This window comes from Chenopodium quinoa, unplaced genomic scaffold (assembly GCF_001683475.1).
Source record: "Chenopodium quinoa cultivar QQ74 unplaced genomic scaffold, ASM168347v1, whole genome shotgun sequence".
Classification (NCBI taxonomy): Eukaryota; Viridiplantae; Streptophyta; class Magnoliopsida; order Caryophyllales; family Amaranthaceae; genus Chenopodium; species Chenopodium quinoa.
The window spans coordinates 85,041-103,758 of record NW_018742529.1 but is presented as its reverse complement, the minus strand read 5'-3'; the positions used below and the strand labels follow the sequence as shown (position 1 = coordinate 103,758).

The window sequence follows — 18,718 nt, the reverse complement described above, 5'->3', positions numbered from 1 at the left end:
GGAGTTTGACATGAAAGACTTGGGTGCAGCTAGGAAGATTTTGGGTATGGAGATCTACAGGGATCGGGCTAGAGGTAAGCTTTTCTTGACTCAGAAAAGCTACATTGAAAAGATTTTGTCTCGTTTTGGGATGGAAAAATCGAAGCCTATAAGTACGCCAACTACTGTTAGTTGTAAGTTGTCTTTGTCTATGTCACCTCAATCAGAGGAGGAGTTGTCTTATATGTCTAGAGTTCCATATGCAAACGCGGTTGGTTGTTTGATGTATGCTATGGTCTGTACTAGGCCGGATATTGCGCATGCTGTTAGTGTTGTAAGCAGGTTTATGGCTCGACCTGGGAGGGAACACTGGCAAGGGGTGAAAAGGATTTTTCGCTACCTGAGAGGGACAACTGATATTGGTCTTGTGTACGGGAATGGTAGGGAATGCTTGGTCACTGGGTACAGTGATTCTGATTATGCAGCTGATGTGGATACCAGGAGGTCTGTGACTGGTTATGTGTTCACTTTGGGTGGTTCTGTGGTTAGTTGGAAGTCTACATTGCAGTCATCAGTTACGTTGTCAACTACTGAAGCTGAGTATATGGCTTTAACTTCTGCAGCTAAGGAGTCTATTTGGCTCAAAGGCCTAGTAGGTGAACTGGGTATTGCACAGGATTTTGCTACAGTGTATTGTGATAGTCTAAGTGCGATTTGCTTAGCTAAAGATCAAGTACACCATGATCGGACGAAGCACATTGATGTCAGGTATCATTTCTTGCGTACTGACAAGAGGATTAAGGTGAAGAAGATTGGGACTGCTGACAACCCGGCTGATTTCTTCACTAAGCCTGTTCCGTTTAGCAAGTTTAAACATTGCTTAGACTTGCTAAATATTGATTACTACGTGATGTAGTAGGCCCCTGAGGGGCGAAGTTGGGGAGCTCCTGGTGTAGGTGTGTTGGCCTTAAGGTGGAGCTTGCCCGGGGCTTGTGATGCAGGTGGAGCATTATGAGTTGTTATACTTGGAGACGAGTATGTGATGGGTCTTGGTTGAAGACTTATCGGGATGTATGGCTTATGCATGAGTCCTGCATCGGGTTTGGCTTGAGATGTTTTTTCACTATGTCTTGATGGGGTTGTTTGCTGACTACGAGTTCTCGTCAAGGTGGAGATTGTTGATAAGTATATTAGGTGACTCGTACTTCGTAGCTTTGTCCGCCCGATCGGGCGGACATTGCCCGGTCTGACCGGGCGGAAGAAGAAGAGGTGCCTGGCAAATTCGTTGAAGAAACTGCTCTCGCGCCCGACCGGGCGAGCCTTCGCCCGACCGGGCGAGCCTTCGCCCGATCGGGCGGACATTGCCCGGTCTGACCGGGCGGAAGGGGTTTCTTGAGTACTTCGGTTGTTGGAAAAGATGTGCTCTCGCGCCCGATCGGGCGGGCCTTCGCCCGATCGGGCGATCTGGGTTTTCAGCGGTTACGAATTTAATATTTATCTTTTTTGTGATATTGTAACCTAAGTATATTCTAATTAGGAGTCAATACTATATAAACTTCCTATTATTATTATTAGGGTGATGGTGAGAGAAACACAAGAGAGAGAATACTTTGAGTGATTAAGTTCTTCATTGTAATCTTTGTGATCTTTGCCAGTTTATAGTGAAATCATTCGATCTCGGTGCCCGTGGATGTAGCTATCACATCGATAGTGAACCACGTAAATTCTTGGTGTTGTTCTTATTGTTTGCATTGAATTTCTTTATTGTTTTCTTGTTTGTTTTCGACCTTTGCTTCCGCTGTCGCACAACAGATCACAAGTCCTTTTTTTCTAATTTAAGATGACCTGCATGTATTCATTTGGTCATGTGTATTCTTAGTTCATTTAAGTGGTAATACTTTCATGTAGAGATCCCTCATTTTTATCATGTTTTCTACAGTTGACTTTTAATTTGACAAGATTGAGCAAAGTGGATAAGAAATGAGGATAAGAGCCAATATGAATCTTTTGTTTTAATTAAGCAAATTTAAAATAAGGTAATAGTTCGTTACAGAAAAATAAAAAAATAAAAAAATAAAAAAAAATCGCAAAAGCATTTGAAACATCTTAAAATGGATAATATCCTAAGAAAACAGCATATATAATGTACACAAGCATATACTCATAGATGATTATAGGAGATTACCGTCTGATTTACGATATGTTATTTACTCAATTCAATTCAATTTAACTCATTATTAACTTGACTTGAATTCAACCCGACTTGTTATTAACTTAAATAAGTATTGAAATTACATGAGTAAATGTTATGTAATCATACAAATGTTTCATTAATATATAGTCCTAACTAATTATTGATAATTGAGTTTCAAATGAACGAAAATGTTGCAACAAAAAACTAAATGAACAAAATGGAAACTAAGCCAAAGCTAACCTAATTAAATCAAAATTTCAAACCAACTTGACAAAACACATGAGACAACTTTTTGTTGGATTATTTGAATAAAACTTAAACTCTAAAAAAGATAAACAACCCTTTAGTTAACCAAATCAAACATGACGATCCTAACAAGTAAAAATTAATTCCAAAATATACCTAACCTTATACGGTTTTGATTATAACATGAATTAACCTGAGAATGACCCAATTTGATTTCGAATCCACCCACGATTGAACGATCTTAAACTCAAACTAACTCAATTCTAAATACTACTTATTCATTCTTTAACAAGCTGTAAATCATTGTATCGTTAATTAATTTACCATTTCCGTTTCTATCTTTAACATCTTTTTCTCCTTAAAAATTGTGCATCCTTCCACGTTGCGATTAAAATAGAGTAAAAAACAAAAGTATTTACGTAGGATTACTACTATCAACACTTTTAATATCAAATTAATTGTTACTTTAACATAATCCTAAAAGTAACACTACAACGGAGTAAAAGCATGAAAACTTATCCGATCCAATCCGATGTAGTATTTGAACATGGCTATAATAACTTAGCAATTAGCACAACACATATCCGTCATGACTCGACTTCATTGATCCAACTCAAACCCAACCGATAACCCGAATTAACACCTCCAACACCAGTGAGCGTAATGAAAAAAATGACTATGACCATGGCCATGACTATGACACTAACCGATGCGGCTCCTCCAAAAAAATTGAATGGTGATGACACAATGACTGTCCCATAGATTCTCCAACTGAGTTGAGAAAGTGTCCCCACCAATTCCCATAATTTCATGACTGAAAAACTTGGCAACCAATCACAAAACCCAAAGGGTGTACATCACTTTTTGTACACATTTGTAAATTGGTAACAACCTTACAAAATTCGTACCATATGCTTTTCAACCCTCCCTTATTATTTTAGGTCCCCCCATCTTATTGTTGGTTTGATGCTCACCTCACTTTCTTATCCTGTTTTTTTCCTTATGAAAATCTTATTGTTTTCTTTATCTCAATGATACACTCCCTCTTCCATTATTGCACTAGTCTTAACTAGACCCATTACAACAAAAATAAAATACTCGAAAAATCATAATAGTTAGTTTATAGACAATGCCGAATTTAGTGTCATGGACTAGGGAGGAGGAGAAGGCGTTTGAGAACGCGATTGCAACACATTCTATCGACGAATCGAATGAGGAGTGGGATAAGGTCGCGTCAATGGTTCCTACGAAAACTATTGAAGAAATTAAGCAACACTATGAGTTTCTAGTAGAGGATGTAGGTGCTATTGAGGCAGGAAAAGTACCACTTCCTAGTTATGGAAGTGAGGATACTACTACTACTACATTATCAACTTCTAATACTAAGGATGATCATCACCCTTCTTTTAACAAGGACCAAAGAGGAAACTCGAATCAAGGTAACGGGTACTCGCCTTTCGGGCCTTCCTCGATGGGAAATAATACCACAAAAGCTAGCTCTAAGTTGGAACAAGAACGAAAAAAGGGCATCCCTTGGACTGAAGAAGAGCATAGGTATGTATTAATTAATGCACTATTAATAACTATGTGTTTGACCCTTTGTTTTCATTTTTTTCGCTTTCTTTTTAAGGATTTTTAATCAAAAACTACCCACGAGTGACCTTTTATTCTAAAAGTGACCCTTAACTACATAATTTAAACCTTGTATAAGTCTTTATACTCAAGATTTTTTTTTGTTTGCCTCATTATTGTGATTTCTTGGGTTTTATTGTGTTTGTTCTTCTTAAAATGCGATTGATTTGAACTCAAATTATGGTTTTCTTGTATGTTGGGTGACAAATTGGTATAGTTTGGAACTTGGTTGCTTAGATCTGAATGCTTTGTTTGACAGTTACAAGAGCTTATTGTATAAGTAGGGGAACTCGTTTATCTCTTTATTATGTATCAATAATACCTTCTAATACGCTAAGAATATGTCAAGGTGATAAATTGGGCATCCGTTGTAAAACAAGGGCAATAGGTGATTGTATTGGTAAGTCGTTTTCTGTGCTTCATTCTTTTGGCCAGCAGTGTCAATGGTGGCCTTAGTGAGTTAGTGATGGTAGTAAAGAGAGAGAAAGAAAAGCTCGGCCTGTTTTCCTACAATAATGGAGATAAAGATTGGTTTTCAATTATAAATCTTTTTTACAATTAAATGCTTATAAATATTTGATTTTTAAATCATACTTCAAAATATAATGCATGATTAAATCCCCTGTTTTCAGGTTATTTTTACTTGGACTTGACAAGTTTGGCAAAGGCGATTGGCGAAGCATATCAAGGAACTTTGTGATAACAAGGACACCAACACAAGTAGCTAGTCATGCCCAAAAATATTTTATAAGACTCAACTCAATGAACAGGGATAGAAGAAGATCTAGCATTCATGATATTACAAGTGTGAATGGAGGAGGGTTGTCGCCGAATCAAACACCCATTACAGGGCAGCAAAACAACACTTCTGCGGCTCCTGCAGTTGGAACAGCAGCATTAGCAGCAAATAAGCATAGGCCTCCGCCTAATGTAAATATGGCACCTGCAGGTATAGGGGGGATGTATGGGACACAGATAGGCCACCCAGTTACTGCAGCACCACTGCCACATCATCATATGGCATCCGCTGTTGGGACTCCTGTTATGCTCCCTCCTCCTGGTCAACCTCATCATCACCACCACCATCATCCTCCTCCTCATTACGCTGTTCCAGTAGCTTATCCTCTTGCGCCTCCCCCAATGCATAGATAACAGCTTCACGTCCAAGTCCTGTTGCAGTCTGGATGTTGACACTCGTAGGCAAGTTATCAGATCTTGGCTTATTAATCAATACCTCGATGTGATAATTGATTAATTGATTTCCCAAACTACTCGATCAGCATCTCCTTCGTGGACTTGACATTGTTGAAACAACCCTTGAGTTCAAATTTGGTTTTAGGGTAGTTGCATCCTGCTTGTACATCCATCATCTTCTTCCATTTCTCCATGTCCTGGGGAAAAGTGGAGGAGGAAGAGGTTCTTCTAATGATAATTGATTTCCCTTTTACCATTACATAAATTTAGAAATTTAGGTTTCATTTCCTTTTCAATGTAATTTGAAAATTGATGTCACACATCTTTTGATAAAACACTCACCTAAGCCAATGATGAGTGATTCCTTGGACTTTGTAAATTTCCATCTGAAATCCTGTATAATTACAATCTACAGCAGGCTTTACATTAAATTGGACCGTTTAAATGAATTCTATACTTGATACATTTGTACTAAGACAAAGATTTAAGGTCTTAGATAATCCAGCAAATCAACACAATCACGAATCTCTTCTGTGTTACAACTTACAAGTTTACAACTAGCTAAACTACTTTATTACCTCCTACTGCTGAAAGATCAATGTTCTCAAGAAGTTGTTGATTCTGATTGCTTAAGCTTTCATCATCCTTTAAATACAGCAACACAGAAATAACATATTAGAAAATCGAATCATAAACTATTACTATTTTAAGAAACGTGACTACTAACTTACTAATTCAGGAAAGACAAGGAGAAAGAGGTAGGCCTTATCATCCTTCTCAAGCTGCTTGTCGTTCTTACAATTTTCTGACTTCAAACAGGCATCATCCTTGCACTTGACTTCAGATTTTCTTCAGTATGATCAGTCTTTTTGCTGATTTTTTTTATCAAATCCTTGCAAATGTCAGCGTTGTTCATTTAACTCACAGGCTAAGCTCTCTATGTCTTATCAGATTTTTGCTCTACTTCCTTTTTCATGTTAGAAGATATATATATATTTTAAAAAAATAAAAAATAAAAAAATCCCAGAATTCTGGGAGGGAGAAATAGTTCCTACAACAGCTGACGTTACACCTTTGAAAGCTCACAGTTAGACACAAATGCAGGGTTTTTGCTCCGTGTTGTGCTGTGAGGTTGAAATTGTCCTGTGTTTAAGGCATTGAAGAATTATTTAAATTGCTACATTCACAATCAATGTGGTCAATTGGTTGGAAGCATATTATTGAAGCTATCTATTGATGCTTGACATTTACACTACAGCGCAAGGTTTTGATGAAATCAAAGTTTTTCAAGAGACTACCAGATTATATAGTGCAGAAAATGGAAGCATTGACTTATAGTACCTTCTGCCACAAATTTCTAGCATTCTGGTCATCTTGAACCAATTTTAGAGCTAAACCTTCACGACCAGGGTCTTTCTCATTATTGTGATGTTCATTGGACTGAGATTCCTCGGACTTTGTAAATATCCATCTGAAATCCTGTATAATTGCAATCTACAGCAGGTTTTACATTAATTGGACCGTTTGAAAGAATTCTATACTTTATAAAGTTGTACTAAGACAAAGATTTAAGTTCTCAGATAATCCAGCAAATCAACGCAATCACGAATCTCATCAGTGTTACAACTAGCTGAAGCTACTAATACTCTCCATATACAAGACTCAGGTATCTTACCCTGACTGATCATCTCTTCCAACCACATTACAGCCTCATACATTCTGTCTATTGAACAAAGACCTCTAATAACAGCACTAAAAGTAATCGACTCAGGCCAAAAAGATTTACTCAACATCTTTTCCATAATCTTACTGGCCTCAACAAACTTCTCATCTTGACACAATCTATTAACAATAACACTGAACGTCTCCTTGTCAGGTGAGCAACCTTTCTGCCTATCCATCTTTTCCAGAAACCTGATGGCTAAATCTGTCTTACCCTCATCACAGAAGCCTTTTACAACAGTGCAATAGACCAGAGAATTTGGTACACAATCCTTCTTCAGCATTTCCTCTTCTATCGTCTGACCAGCTTCATCGACTCTACCAGCCATACACAACGCTGCTACCTTTGATTCATATATCCTCAGTGATGGTCGGTAACCCTTTTCACGCATTTTATCAAGCACTTTGTTAGCCTCGGAAATTTTACCTTCATTGTAGAGATCGGTAAGCACAGCAGTGTAACTAGCTGAGCTAGGGACGGCACCTCCAATCAAAGCTTCATTGATCAAAAGCTTAGCCTGCTCTATGTCTTCAGTATCCCGAAGATGGCTAAGATCTTTGAGTTTGGTGCGAATCTTGGGAGCTCTGAGGCCTTTTCTTAAAATTTTCCCAAGAATTTCTAAAGCCTCGCTAATCTGTTTATTCTCGCATAGGCTATCTAACAAAATTCTATATACTACTATATCATCTCCGCAACCTTTCTGAGAAATCCTCCAAAGCATAGAGTACAACAAATGAGTGGCCTCGTATAGCCTGCCATCTTGACAGAGGCCTTTCATTAAAATCCTATAACTTTCTCTGTTGGGATAACAACAATGATAGTTCATCTCTTGAAAAACCTCCAGTGCTAAATCTGAGCGTTTGATCTGACATAGAGCATCCATTAGCAAATTCAACGATCCAATCCTAGACTTAACTTCCCAACCACGAGAATTTTCCTTAAAAAGACGATAGAAAGCCTCAAGTCTAGACTCCTTTACCATAATCTCTAAAAGTGTATTGAAAGATGATGTCCAAGCCACACAATTAAATTGAGGAAGGCTTCTGAATAAAGAAACGGCATCATCAAGCAATCCAGCTTTTGCATACGTCTTAACTATACCTGCAAAAACTGCATCCTTGCACTCACACGAGTCATCTTTCATCTGTTCAATTACTTGTTTCATTTCATCGAAACGACCTGAGCTCCCGAGTATATTAATCATGGTGGCATAGACAACACCATTGTGACGATAATTGGGATACTTGGCTTTGGCTTCATTAAAGATCTTTAAAGCAGTAAACGGATTCTTCTGCTGTCGTATAATCTGTGCGAGCTGAGTTGGATTCAGTAACCTTGGCCACCTCACAGACATTACCCACTGACAAATTATCTATTACAGAGTATTCTGCAAGGAATATGTTTAAGCTCAGATTTTCTGCCAAAGTTACAAGAACAAACTATACATAATTTCTATAGAAAATGTTGCAACTAAAAACGAATGGAGGAAGTATATTTCATTTCCCTAGTTGTTCCCAATCGTCCCTGAGCCGAGGGGCGGCCCAGGGAGAAAATTTCCAATTTCATAGTTCCACCCTAACATTAAAGGGTTTTGTAACACATTAGCAAGGAAATTTGACTCAACTATCAAGTCAAATTCATCTCACTTAAAAACATGAATAGCAAAATTCAAGCAACGAAATTTATCATTATAATCTTTCAGTAATTAAATTATAACCAATTGTTCAACAATCTACCTAAGAAGAACCCTAAATTGACTATGATCTAGCAACGATATTTCTCATTATAATTATTCAGTGACTATAAGCAATAGTTCAATAATTCACTTTAAAAGAACCCTAAATTGACTATAATGGCAACAAAATTAACGATTAAACCTAGATTTTAAATTTGAAATTTGATGATAACAAGAATAACTTGCCTTAGAAGCTGTTTCAATGGAGGAGAGAAAGCTCACAACAGTGGTGTCTCCAGGATTTCCAAATAGGGGTTCGAAATTTCGAAAGTTCAGAATCATAATTTACAATGGAATGAATTGCATATTTGCATACAATTATGTACGAATTGCATATTTGCATACAATTATACGCATTGCATATTTGCATACAATTATGTAAAGACCAAAAGTAACTCAACAAATTTCACCAGTTCAATGATAGGCTAAGTGGCTAACAGCAACAATACGGCAAACCACTCGCCAATTAACAGCAACATGCAACAATACAGCAACAATAGGCTAACTGGAAACTGGAAAATGGATACGAGAAAGAAATAAACCAAAAAATATCAATAAGCAAACCACTCACCAATACGGCAATACTGCAATACAGAAGTTCACACAATCACTATAAAATTATTTTTTCAGATTTTTTTTTAGATAATAAAAATCAATACATCATAATTTATCAAGATTCAAGAAGAAGAATATCTTTGCATACGGCAATACAGGCATACAGCAATACAGCAAACTAAGAAGAAGAATATCTTTGCAATTGCATACAATATTTTTTTCAGATTTTTTTTAGATGATAAAAATCAATACATCATAATTTATTATCAAGAATTCATTCATTCAAGATCAAAACAAATAGTATGTAAAATATATGAAATTAAGAAGTAAAAATTCAGTTATTCACCTACAGAGCCACGAAATATGGATGAGTGGATGACGGAGCAGTGGAGCACCGAGCACTGATTATCCCCTTCTAATCGACTTCTGCAATAAATCGACGATAACCCATGACAAGAAGTCAAGAACAATGTACAGATTACACTAATTACAGAACATGAGAACAATGTAGTACATTCTAAAACAACCTCCATTGAATCATTGATAAACATTCTAAAACAATAGACAATCAACACTTCAACCGACAATCAACATTCAACACTTCAACAGACAACAATTCAAGTATTCAACAAACAACAATTCAAGTACAGGCTGTACAAATTACACTAATTCAAATCAACAGACAACAATTCAACAACTGAACTACTTCTACAATCTACAAACCCTAAATCAGTAAATGTAAATCAGATACTTCCTTCCCCAAGACCCCAATTTCAACCATTTTTTCAATAGACAATAGTCACCCAAAAACCCAAAATTGATAGCTAAAGTTCATCACACATTCACACATTCAAACACCACGTATTCACGTAATTATCTACAAAAATCATGAAACCAAAAACTTTATATATTATTAACTCAGAATGCCAGATAGAACTAGTTAGAAGACGACATACAATTAAAGCCTTCAAGGAAACCGGCAAAGTGGGCAACGCAAGGCCGCAAAGGCGCAAATCCGCAACAGCTCACGGTGACACGGTGGAGGGCCTGGACTCCGATGTGGGTTCTGGCTTGCGTAGCGCCGGGAACGGTGAGGCGGTCGCCGGTCTGCGTGCGGGCAGCGGGGCAGTGGCGTCTGGGCTGAGGTAAAAAAAACCGCTGGGCTGCAGCTTTAATTCTTGAAATATATCATACAAATATTCTATTTAACACTTTTTCTCTTTTTGTTTTTTTTTTAAAATTAAAAAAAAAATTCTATTTTTTTAAAAAAAATCAGTGGGTTCATTAACCCACGTTGGATCCGCCCCTGGCTCACAAGCCACTTTAATGGAGAATTTAGAATAAACTTCAATGGAGCCTAACGGGGAGAGAGGGAAAATGGGAGAGGCAAAACATAAGCGTAGTTGGTTTAGTTCATCGGAAAAACGGACTTGATCCGTTTTGTTATTTGCTCCATATTTTGTACTTGTATAGTTGTACTATTACTATATACTTCTAGACTTCACGGATTTTATTACTTGCTCTATTTTTATTACTCTTTCGTCTCAATTTACTCTTTTCTCTTTTGTCCCGACTAACTTTTCCGTTTTCATTATGTATTTATTACGTTTTTAATCTCTTTGTATTTTTTATTACTTGCTTCATATTTTTAGGCATGGAATTTTAAGAAAAATAGTAAAAAGTAAGATGTATTACGTTATTATGAAAGTGGGTTTAAGTGAAGAATATAAAATAAATCTGAAAAAACTAAAGTGATTGTAAAGGGAAAGGGTACACAACTTTAAGAACATATGGGATACAGAAGAAACAATATCAATTGGCTCGTATAATCGTATATTATCCAACATTCTAATATCAATATTACACGAAGTAATATAAATAACTTAAGTATTATAGGGTACACAACTTTTATTTGCTAAAACAAACATGAAACATGAAACTCCTATTTAATTAGTATATATATATTGGATGATATTGTGGAAGGATTAATACACACCCTTGGCCTCCATCCATGATTAGATATGATCACTGTATGCATTTTCCAAGTGCGATTTTAGGGTTAAAGCACCTATACGGAGGACAACATGTAATTAATAGAGCCGGACTTTCGGGGCCACATCTACTACCCAAGTACCCAACCATTGGCAAGGGATATCATTGCTATGAATATTGTTATTGATTGAATTGGCACCATCAACCCCTTCAATGGCAACTATGAGAACCATTGTAGATATACTACTAAAAACTTTCTTCATCGTCTCGTCCACCATAATTAGGTATTCAATTTAGATATATGGTTTGTGTTTGCAAATGTGAGTGTTTTTGTGTTAATTAGGTATAAAATAATTTTAGTTGCTCCCTTTTTGTAGAAGCTTTTGTGACTTATGACTCATGTTAGTGATACTTGGGGAAAACGTGCAAAATTCTTATTTTGCAAGAAGTGATGTGCAACTATACCAAATTAAATTTTAGAATTTAGATACTTACTACATACTTGTTTGGTCAAGAGGTTAGCCAGATTTTGGGGTGCCAAGCTAGTAGATTTGCATAATACTTGATTCCCTTATTTATTGCTCACATACTTTTAATAACTTATTTCGTACGTAAAAGTATAACCTATTACTCCGTATGATGCAATGCATACACCATACAATTGCAAAAACAATTTATATACAAATATATTACCGTAACGATTATTTATTACTAACTATCAAACAAGTTATTAGTAGAATAGTAGGTAATAAAACATATTTATTTTTCAGTGTCCCTCGAGATATATACATCAAAGGAAATACAATTGATTACGAGATTTATTGATTGTCAAGAGTCAAGCTATAGTATCAATACAAATCAAATGATAAATATTGGTCAATTGTTGCTTTCTGCATCATCCCACATCAAGAAGGGTGCATCAGCATTCTCATCACTACAATACAAGCAAGGATGCTGCCCTTCAAGCCCTTCTTGTTCAAGCACCTCCCTAGACAACATCACCACCTCTCTATTACTAAGTGGGCCTTGTTGGGCTTTGAACACGGATTGGACAGCGTATGTAAAGGCCCCATGGGCCTTTCCATTGGACCCCATAGGAGGCATGTCCGCTGAGGTCTCATTGGTCTGGCACCCACTCAACAAAATACCGGAGTCCGGCCTATGAGGTCCAAACAACTTATCTTGGTCTAGTTCCGGAAGGCGGAACCTTAGGCTCGCGTCATCGCCGAAGAGGGCGGTTAGGTGTGCCCCAATTTCAGACTCAACCATGTTTGTAAGAGAGGCTAAGTGGTTCAAAATTGATTCAATTGGGATATTTTTGAGCTTGGAGTGTTTTGGGCCCAAGTTATTGCTTAGTTGTGATGTAGGAGATAAGGTATTGGGCCCAATTTGCTCTTTCTCCTTATCAATGAGGCCTCCACTATGGCATGAATCCGAGAGGATTATGAAACTTGCTCCTTTTGGTATCCCATTCACTAGTTGTCTAAAGTCCACATCTACAACATAACCAACAATAGAATGCTTTTCAATGGAATACACGTCATAACATAGCTAAAGTTTACAGAAAATAATTCAAAGTATTTGTTACATAAAAAAAAGTAGTATGAAGAATATTCCCTTCGTGTTTTAAAGTAATATTTTTTTCGGGCCATTTTTTAAGTGCACCGTTTCCTTTTTTTTAAAAACATCTTCTTATACTACATACTCCCTCAATCCCTTTTTGTTTGCACTATGGACCCACTTTATATGAGAGTTTTTTAGGTTAAATGGTGCAAACAATAAGGAATAGAAGGAATATTTTTTATTGTTTCTCACTCCTCATGATCTCCACTTCTAATTTTTTTTTTCTCTCCTCTCACATCACATACTTTTTATCGAGTAATAAACTATGATCCCAGTAAACTCCACTTGCACACATTTTAATTCATTCAACTCACTCTCCTAAAACTCCTTGACAATCAAAGCGATGTACTTAAATCAATCTGAGGGATTAATACAACTTAGGGAGAATATATATGTCTAATTATGTCACTTATCAAGATATTTGTGTGAAATCCTATTGCTTACTGATTGCGAAATAGTCCACTAAATAACTCACCAAAATACAAACAAATAAAAGGGAACATAAAATATGCAATTATTGTGCTTTTTAATTTTTTTTTTCCTACCTCCCTACCCAACTTACTAACATTCAACTCTAGGATTGCACAACGTAACAAACATAAAAAAATGAAGAAAAAAAATCATGAGTTATAGTAGATTAAATTTTAGGAGTAATTAGTCTTTTAAACTATTTAATTAAACATAATAATTCTATTAATTACCAGTAATGAGGTTGAAATCACAAGGAACAATTGCTTCCTCCTTTTTATTGAGATGATGCTTAGAAGGGACAAGTGTACCATGTCCACTATAATGGAAAAACAGGACATCCCCTGCTTCGGCTCCATCAATCATCTTCTTTAGTGCATTCTTAATGTTTACACCACTAGGCAATGCTTTAGACTCTGGACCTTCGTCTACTAGGAGCTCGATCGAGTTTTTATCGAACCCCAATCGTTCCATGAGGAGCTCTTGCATCGAAACAACGTCGTTGATGCAACCATGCAATGAATATTGTGTGTTTGGATAATTGCATCCTACTAGCAAAGCCATTCTCTTCTTTCCATTCTCCATTCTCACGACTAAATTATATTAAAATGACTATAAATAATAATTACAAGAAAAAAATATGTGTTTTTTTGGGGGTGTAATGGATTATTGTTTCATTTTTTGTGGTACATGTTGTGCTTTATATAGGTTATGTGATATATGCATGCCTTTAAAAATGTAGGAGTTTTAATTAATTAATGAAAGGACTTCACTTAAAGTGTAATACATAATAAAGTGAAGACATAATATAGTTTCTTGGTGTACAAGTTCTTCATCAATTACATACTTGGGTAAGTTATTACTAGTTAGCTTGAATTTATTTCTTCATTAATTCCTTTGCTTTTACGTTTGATTGGAGGTTTACAATTGCTTTGATTATAAGAGTTAAATTCCAATTTCATTTCCACCAAAAATAATGTATCATTATTTAATAAATTAACTTCCACATTTGCTTAATTACTTGCTTACGTTTCTAATGAGTTATCAATTTATCATTTTATGGAAAAAACTATATATCTTGAAAGTTTATTATTACTAATTGAAGCTAAGTAAATCGAGAGTATTTAAGTAAGTAATCTTTATCACCTACTCCTTATTTTTCTTAGATATTACTTCGTAATTTTTTTTAACAATGCTTTGATGACATGATTTGGATTATGGATTTATGAAGAAACCTTGTTTGAAACTTGAATTATTGATTCATGAATTAGATACTTTTTTTAAATAATTAATTAATGTCTAATACTTTGTATGTTTTATGTGGAATTGTATAGGTGAATGATGACAAAAGGGTCACTTATTGCATTTATCTTTTCGCTATATAGGCTCAAACACTTTTTCTATCAGTACTAACCACTTGATTCTTCGTAAATTTTGGTATTTGAATCAAGTTTTTAAAGAGGAAATTTATTTGATTAGGTATATAATTTTTAAATTTCAATCACATTGATGTTACAAGGATTAACTTCTATCAAATAATATTGTTGATTAATTTTTGGAAGTGAACGAAAAATATATATATTTGGATGAAATTTTTATAAACAAACTTAGGAAATCATATAAATCATATAAGCATTAAATTTACACTAGAAAATCGTATAAATTTAGGAAATCATAATAATATAAACACTAATTACACTGATTTGCGCGTGTTTTTGTCATGAATTCCTAATTTTATACAATTTTCAAGCGTATATATTTAATGTTTATACGTAGCTCTTATATAGCATTACCCTTAATAATTTGATTGACTATAAAAAAATAAATGGAGTAAAAAAAATAAATTTTTGGATCATTATTAATGAATTTTTTTATTAAAATATAATTTTATTTATTTATTTATTTATTTTTTACAAACGGCCCACTGCACATTTAATATTTCGCCTAGGGGCAATAAAATGTTAGGACCGGCCCTAGCAATAGCTAAACTAGTTGGTGTATTTGGAGAGTTTGAGACACATGCTTATATAAATTTGAGATATTCGAAAATAACATATGGTTTGAACAAGTGGATTTAATCATATTCTACAATATTCTCCATGTTAAGCTAGTTGGTGTATTTGGAGAGTTTGAGTACAGAATAATCAAATATTTATTTAATGGTCATGCACTCATACATGTTGCATTTATTAAGGTTAATGATTTAATTTAATGTCTATTTACCTTGATGTGCTGTCATGTTGTCATCTACGAGTATAAATTAAACATGCATCCATAATAAATTAAACTAGCTAACATATTATCAATTTTAAATTAATGCAATATAGCTATAACTTATTAATTATAGTAAAACTAAATACAATGTTAAGTTTAATTACATTAGAAGCGATAAATGCAACTTAGATCTCCAACGCATGGTTAAAATATACTCGCAGTAAATTAGCATATTAGCGTTTCAAATTAGTTGCTTGCTTGCTCATAGTTTTGATGCCTAAACAAAACCAATAGGTTATTCAACAACAAAAAAAAAAAAAAAAAAAAAAAAAAAAAAAAAAAAAAAAATTATAGGCATGCATGAATTTTTTTTTTCTTGAGGAAAACAATGACGCTAAAAATTTATTTCTTCCTTTAAAGTATCACAGGTATAATAATGGAAGTTAGCATAAAATGTTCCTACATGGTAAAACCAATCGAGCTTATGTGTAATGGTGTGTTCCAATTAACTGAATGGGATCAAACCGGTGTCATCACCCATGTTCCCACTGTCTACTTCTACAAGCCTTCTGAGGAGTGGCTTACTTCCTCCAAGTCTATCATAGACACCCTTAAGGATTCATTGAGTCGAGTTTTGGTCCATTTTTATCCCTTAGCAGGTCGTGTTCGATGGGTAGGCCAAGGAAGACTTGAGCTCCTATGTAATGCAATGGGAGTCGAACTAATTAAAGCCGAGTCTTGTGGTGAATTAAGTGATTTTGGTGATTTTGCCTCTCAAACCAATTTATTTGATAAGCTCATTCCTTTTGTTGACTATGAGAAACCTATCCATGAGTTACCTTTGGTGGTAGGGCAACTCACTAAGTTTAGATGTGGCGGTGTTTGTTTAGGGGTTAACATATCACATATACTAGCTGATGGACAAAGTGCACTTCATTTTATGTCTGAATGGACTAGACTAGCTCGTGGTGAACCAATCGCGACGGCTCCCTACTTCAATCCGAGCATCATTCGAGCACAATATCTCCCATCGACTTTAACACCTTGGGATATGAACACACCACCATTACTAATAGGGCAAGAAAACAATTTGGAGGAGCGTAAAAAAGCCACTACTGTGGCAATATTACCTCTATCAAAAGATCATGTCGAGAGCCTAAAGAAGGCTACTAACAATGGTCAAAACACAAATCCTTACACTCGCTATGAAGTGGTAGCGGCACATGTATGGAGAAGTGCTTGCAAGGCACGCGAGCACCACCTTGAACAACCAACATGCTTAGGCTTCACAGTTGATGTACGTAGCCGCTTACACCCACCACTACCGTCAAAGTACCTTGGGAACGCTATATTAGACGTAGTGGCTTCATCTAGATCAGGAGATATCATAAATTTTCCCTTGGGTTATACTTGTGCTAGAATAAGGGAAGCAATTGAAAAAGTGGACGATAATTATATTTGGTCAAACATTGACTTTTGGAAAAATTTGACTGATTTGTCCCCTTTTCAAGACTTGCATGCTCGTAACAAAAATGAAGGCCCATTTTATGGTAACCCCAATCTTGGGGTCATTAGTTGGTTAACTCTTCCGATTTATGGGCTTGACTTTGGTTGGGGAAAAGAGATTTATATGGGTCCAGGTACCCATGATTCTGATGGTGATTGTCTTATGCTTCCTGGGCCTGTGAATGATGGGTCAGTCCAAGTTGCTATTTGCTTGCAAGTGGCCCATATGGATGCATTTAAGAAATATTTTTATGAGGACATACTATTTGATGCTTAATTTGTCATTTGCATATTAGCCCCTTTACGGTACAAATACTGCTTATGCTATACGACATCTGTCGTTATTTTGTTACCCCATTGTGTTTTTTAGGGGTCAATTTTTTAAAACTTTGACAACAAATCCTTATTAATTCATAATAAATGATATAGATAAGTGAGATCTTATTAAATTCGTTACAATGTCAACTTTAAGAATATGTAATTTTTATAATTTATATATATATATATAGAACTAGTTTAAAACCGTGCGATGCACAATTTATTTCTATTTTTTTATAACAAATAATTTATGTTCTGTTGCAATATATTGTATATGAAAATTAGAATTAGATATAAAAATAATTTATTTCTATTTTATTTTTTATTTTATTTTTTTTTTTTAAAAAAAAATTAAGAATAACCTCAGTAGTCAATACCTTTCTTTCTCTCACAATTTCCCGGTAAAGCCACTCCACGTTCTGCATTGAGGCGACTTCAATTCCAACATTTCTATCTTCCATTGAAGCAGCTTCTGAGGTTAGGTATTCACTCTTTTTGTAATCACCCTATATCAATTTTACAATCTAGGGTTTACCCTTGATTTAATTCTCGGTATACTCAGCTTTATATCTGATGTAGTTTTACAATTTAAATTGGTACTAAATAATTGTTCCTATGATTTTGATCAAGGAAAATATTGCTGCTGGAATTTTGGAATATGAACCCGCATAAAGTCGTCGTTGTAGTAATTACTGCTGCTGCAGTACATGGAATTTGGAGGAGATATCGTGCTAAATGATAACAAGGTGAATAGAACACACCCATACGTAATGTGTTTTTGAATTCGTAATTTGATCTAATAGAGATGCTACCTATGTCCAATGTAGGTTGATCGTCTGAGTGAGGTTCCTGATGGGGTTTTGTTACATATTCTCTCATATATGTCATTGCGTGATGTAGCAAGAATCTCTATGTTATCGAGAAAATGGATTCCGTCTTTTGAATTGGATTGGTATGTATTGTCTGGTACGCCTAATGAAGTGAATCGCTGCGAACAAGGGTACCCTGCAGAGTCTCACCCTCCACTTTATATGTCAAGATGGTTTCAGGGGTCTTGTCTATCCAACTTACACGTATACATTATATGCTGTCATCAATTAATTCTGTTCTGTTTTGTAGTTTCCAAATAAGACTGGTGATCAACAATTTGAAGGAGATTAAATTGCTTGATTTCAAATTAGTATGGATACCATTAAAGTGCTTTGGTGTTGGATCGTATGGTTATTACCAAATCTTATACTAATGAGGGAGGCATGCGACCCTGGGAACATATCAATATCATACAATTCAATCGTACCGAGCCTCAATTTATTTTGAATTCATTAAGTCGAAAGGCATC

At 35.3% G+C, this 18,718-nt stretch overlaps 4 protein-coding genes across 4 annotated transcripts; 2 read left to right on the top strand and 2 right to left on the bottom strand.

Annotated features, from left to right (window-relative positions):
- Positions 1-3,369: 3,369 nt before the first annotated feature.
- On the top strand, positions 3,370-5,507 carry LOC110720056 (transcription factor SRM1-like). The gene is made up of 2 exons (XM_021899062.1): positions 3,370-3,973; positions 4,684-5,507. Exons 1-2 carry the CDS (start codon positions 3,549-3,551, stop codon positions 5,201-5,203), a joined length of 945 nt encoding a protein of 314 aa, XP_021754754.1. The 5' UTR covers positions 3,370-3,548; the 3' UTR covers positions 5,204-5,507.
- A 1,261-nt stretch (positions 5,508-6,768) lies between these two features.
- Positions 6,769-10,597, bottom strand: LOC110720054 (pentatricopeptide repeat-containing protein At1g05600-like). The gene is made up of 3 exons (XM_021899061.1): positions 10,215-10,597; positions 9,605-9,684; positions 6,769-8,355 (listed from the first exon to the last, which is right to left on the bottom strand). The coding sequence occupies exon 3, from the start codon at positions 8,320-8,322 to the stop codon at positions 6,814-6,816; it is 1,509 nt and encodes a 502-aa protein (XP_021754753.1). The 5' UTR covers positions 8,323-8,355; positions 9,605-9,684; positions 10,215-10,597; the 3' UTR covers positions 6,769-6,813.
- A 1,335-nt stretch (positions 10,598-11,932) lies between these two features.
- LOC110720053 (metacaspase-9-like) lies at positions 11,933-14,011 on the bottom strand. Its single transcript, XM_021899060.1, has 2 exons — positions 13,575-14,011; positions 11,933-12,746 (listed from the first exon to the last, which is right to left on the bottom strand). Exons 1-2 carry the CDS (start codon positions 13,924-13,926, stop codon positions 12,127-12,129), a joined length of 972 nt encoding a protein of 323 aa, XP_021754752.1. The 5' UTR covers positions 13,927-14,011; the 3' UTR covers positions 11,933-12,126.
- A 1,937-nt stretch (positions 14,012-15,948) lies between these two features.
- Positions 15,949-17,338, top strand: LOC110720048 (spermidine hydroxycinnamoyl transferase-like). Its single transcript, XM_021899052.1, has one exon. The coding sequence runs from the start codon at positions 15,992-15,994 to the stop codon at positions 17,336-17,338; it is 1,347 nt and encodes a 448-aa protein (XP_021754744.1). The 5' UTR covers positions 15,949-15,991.
- Positions 17,339-18,718: the final 1,380 nt, after the last annotated feature.

Excerpts from the sequence above, each read along its gene's own strand:
- LOC110720048 (XM_021899052.1), top strand. The coding sequence starts at position 15,992 with ATGGAAGTTAGCATAAAATGTTCCTACATGGTAAAACCAATCGAGCTT.
- LOC110720053 (XM_021899060.1), bottom strand. The coding sequence starts at position 13,926 with ATGGAGAATGGAAAGAAGAGAATGGCTTTGCTAGTAGGATGCAATTAT. Across the intron at positions 12,747-13,574 it reads TGATTTCAACCTCATTACTG|ATGTGGACTTTAGACAACTA; the intron begins GTAATTAATAGA and ends GTTATGTTGTAG.
- LOC110720056 (XM_021899062.1), top strand. The coding sequence starts at position 3,549 with ATGCCGAATTTAGTGTCATGGACTAGGGAGGAGGAGAAGGCGTTTGAG. Across the intron at positions 3,974-4,683 it reads TGGACTGAAGAAGAGCATAG|GTTATTTTTACTTGGACTTG; the intron begins GTATGTATTAAT and ends CCCTGTTTTCAG.
- LOC110720054 (XM_021899061.1), bottom strand. The coding sequence starts at position 8,322 with ATGTCTGTGAGGTGGCCAAGGTTACTGAATCCAACTCAGCTCGCACAG.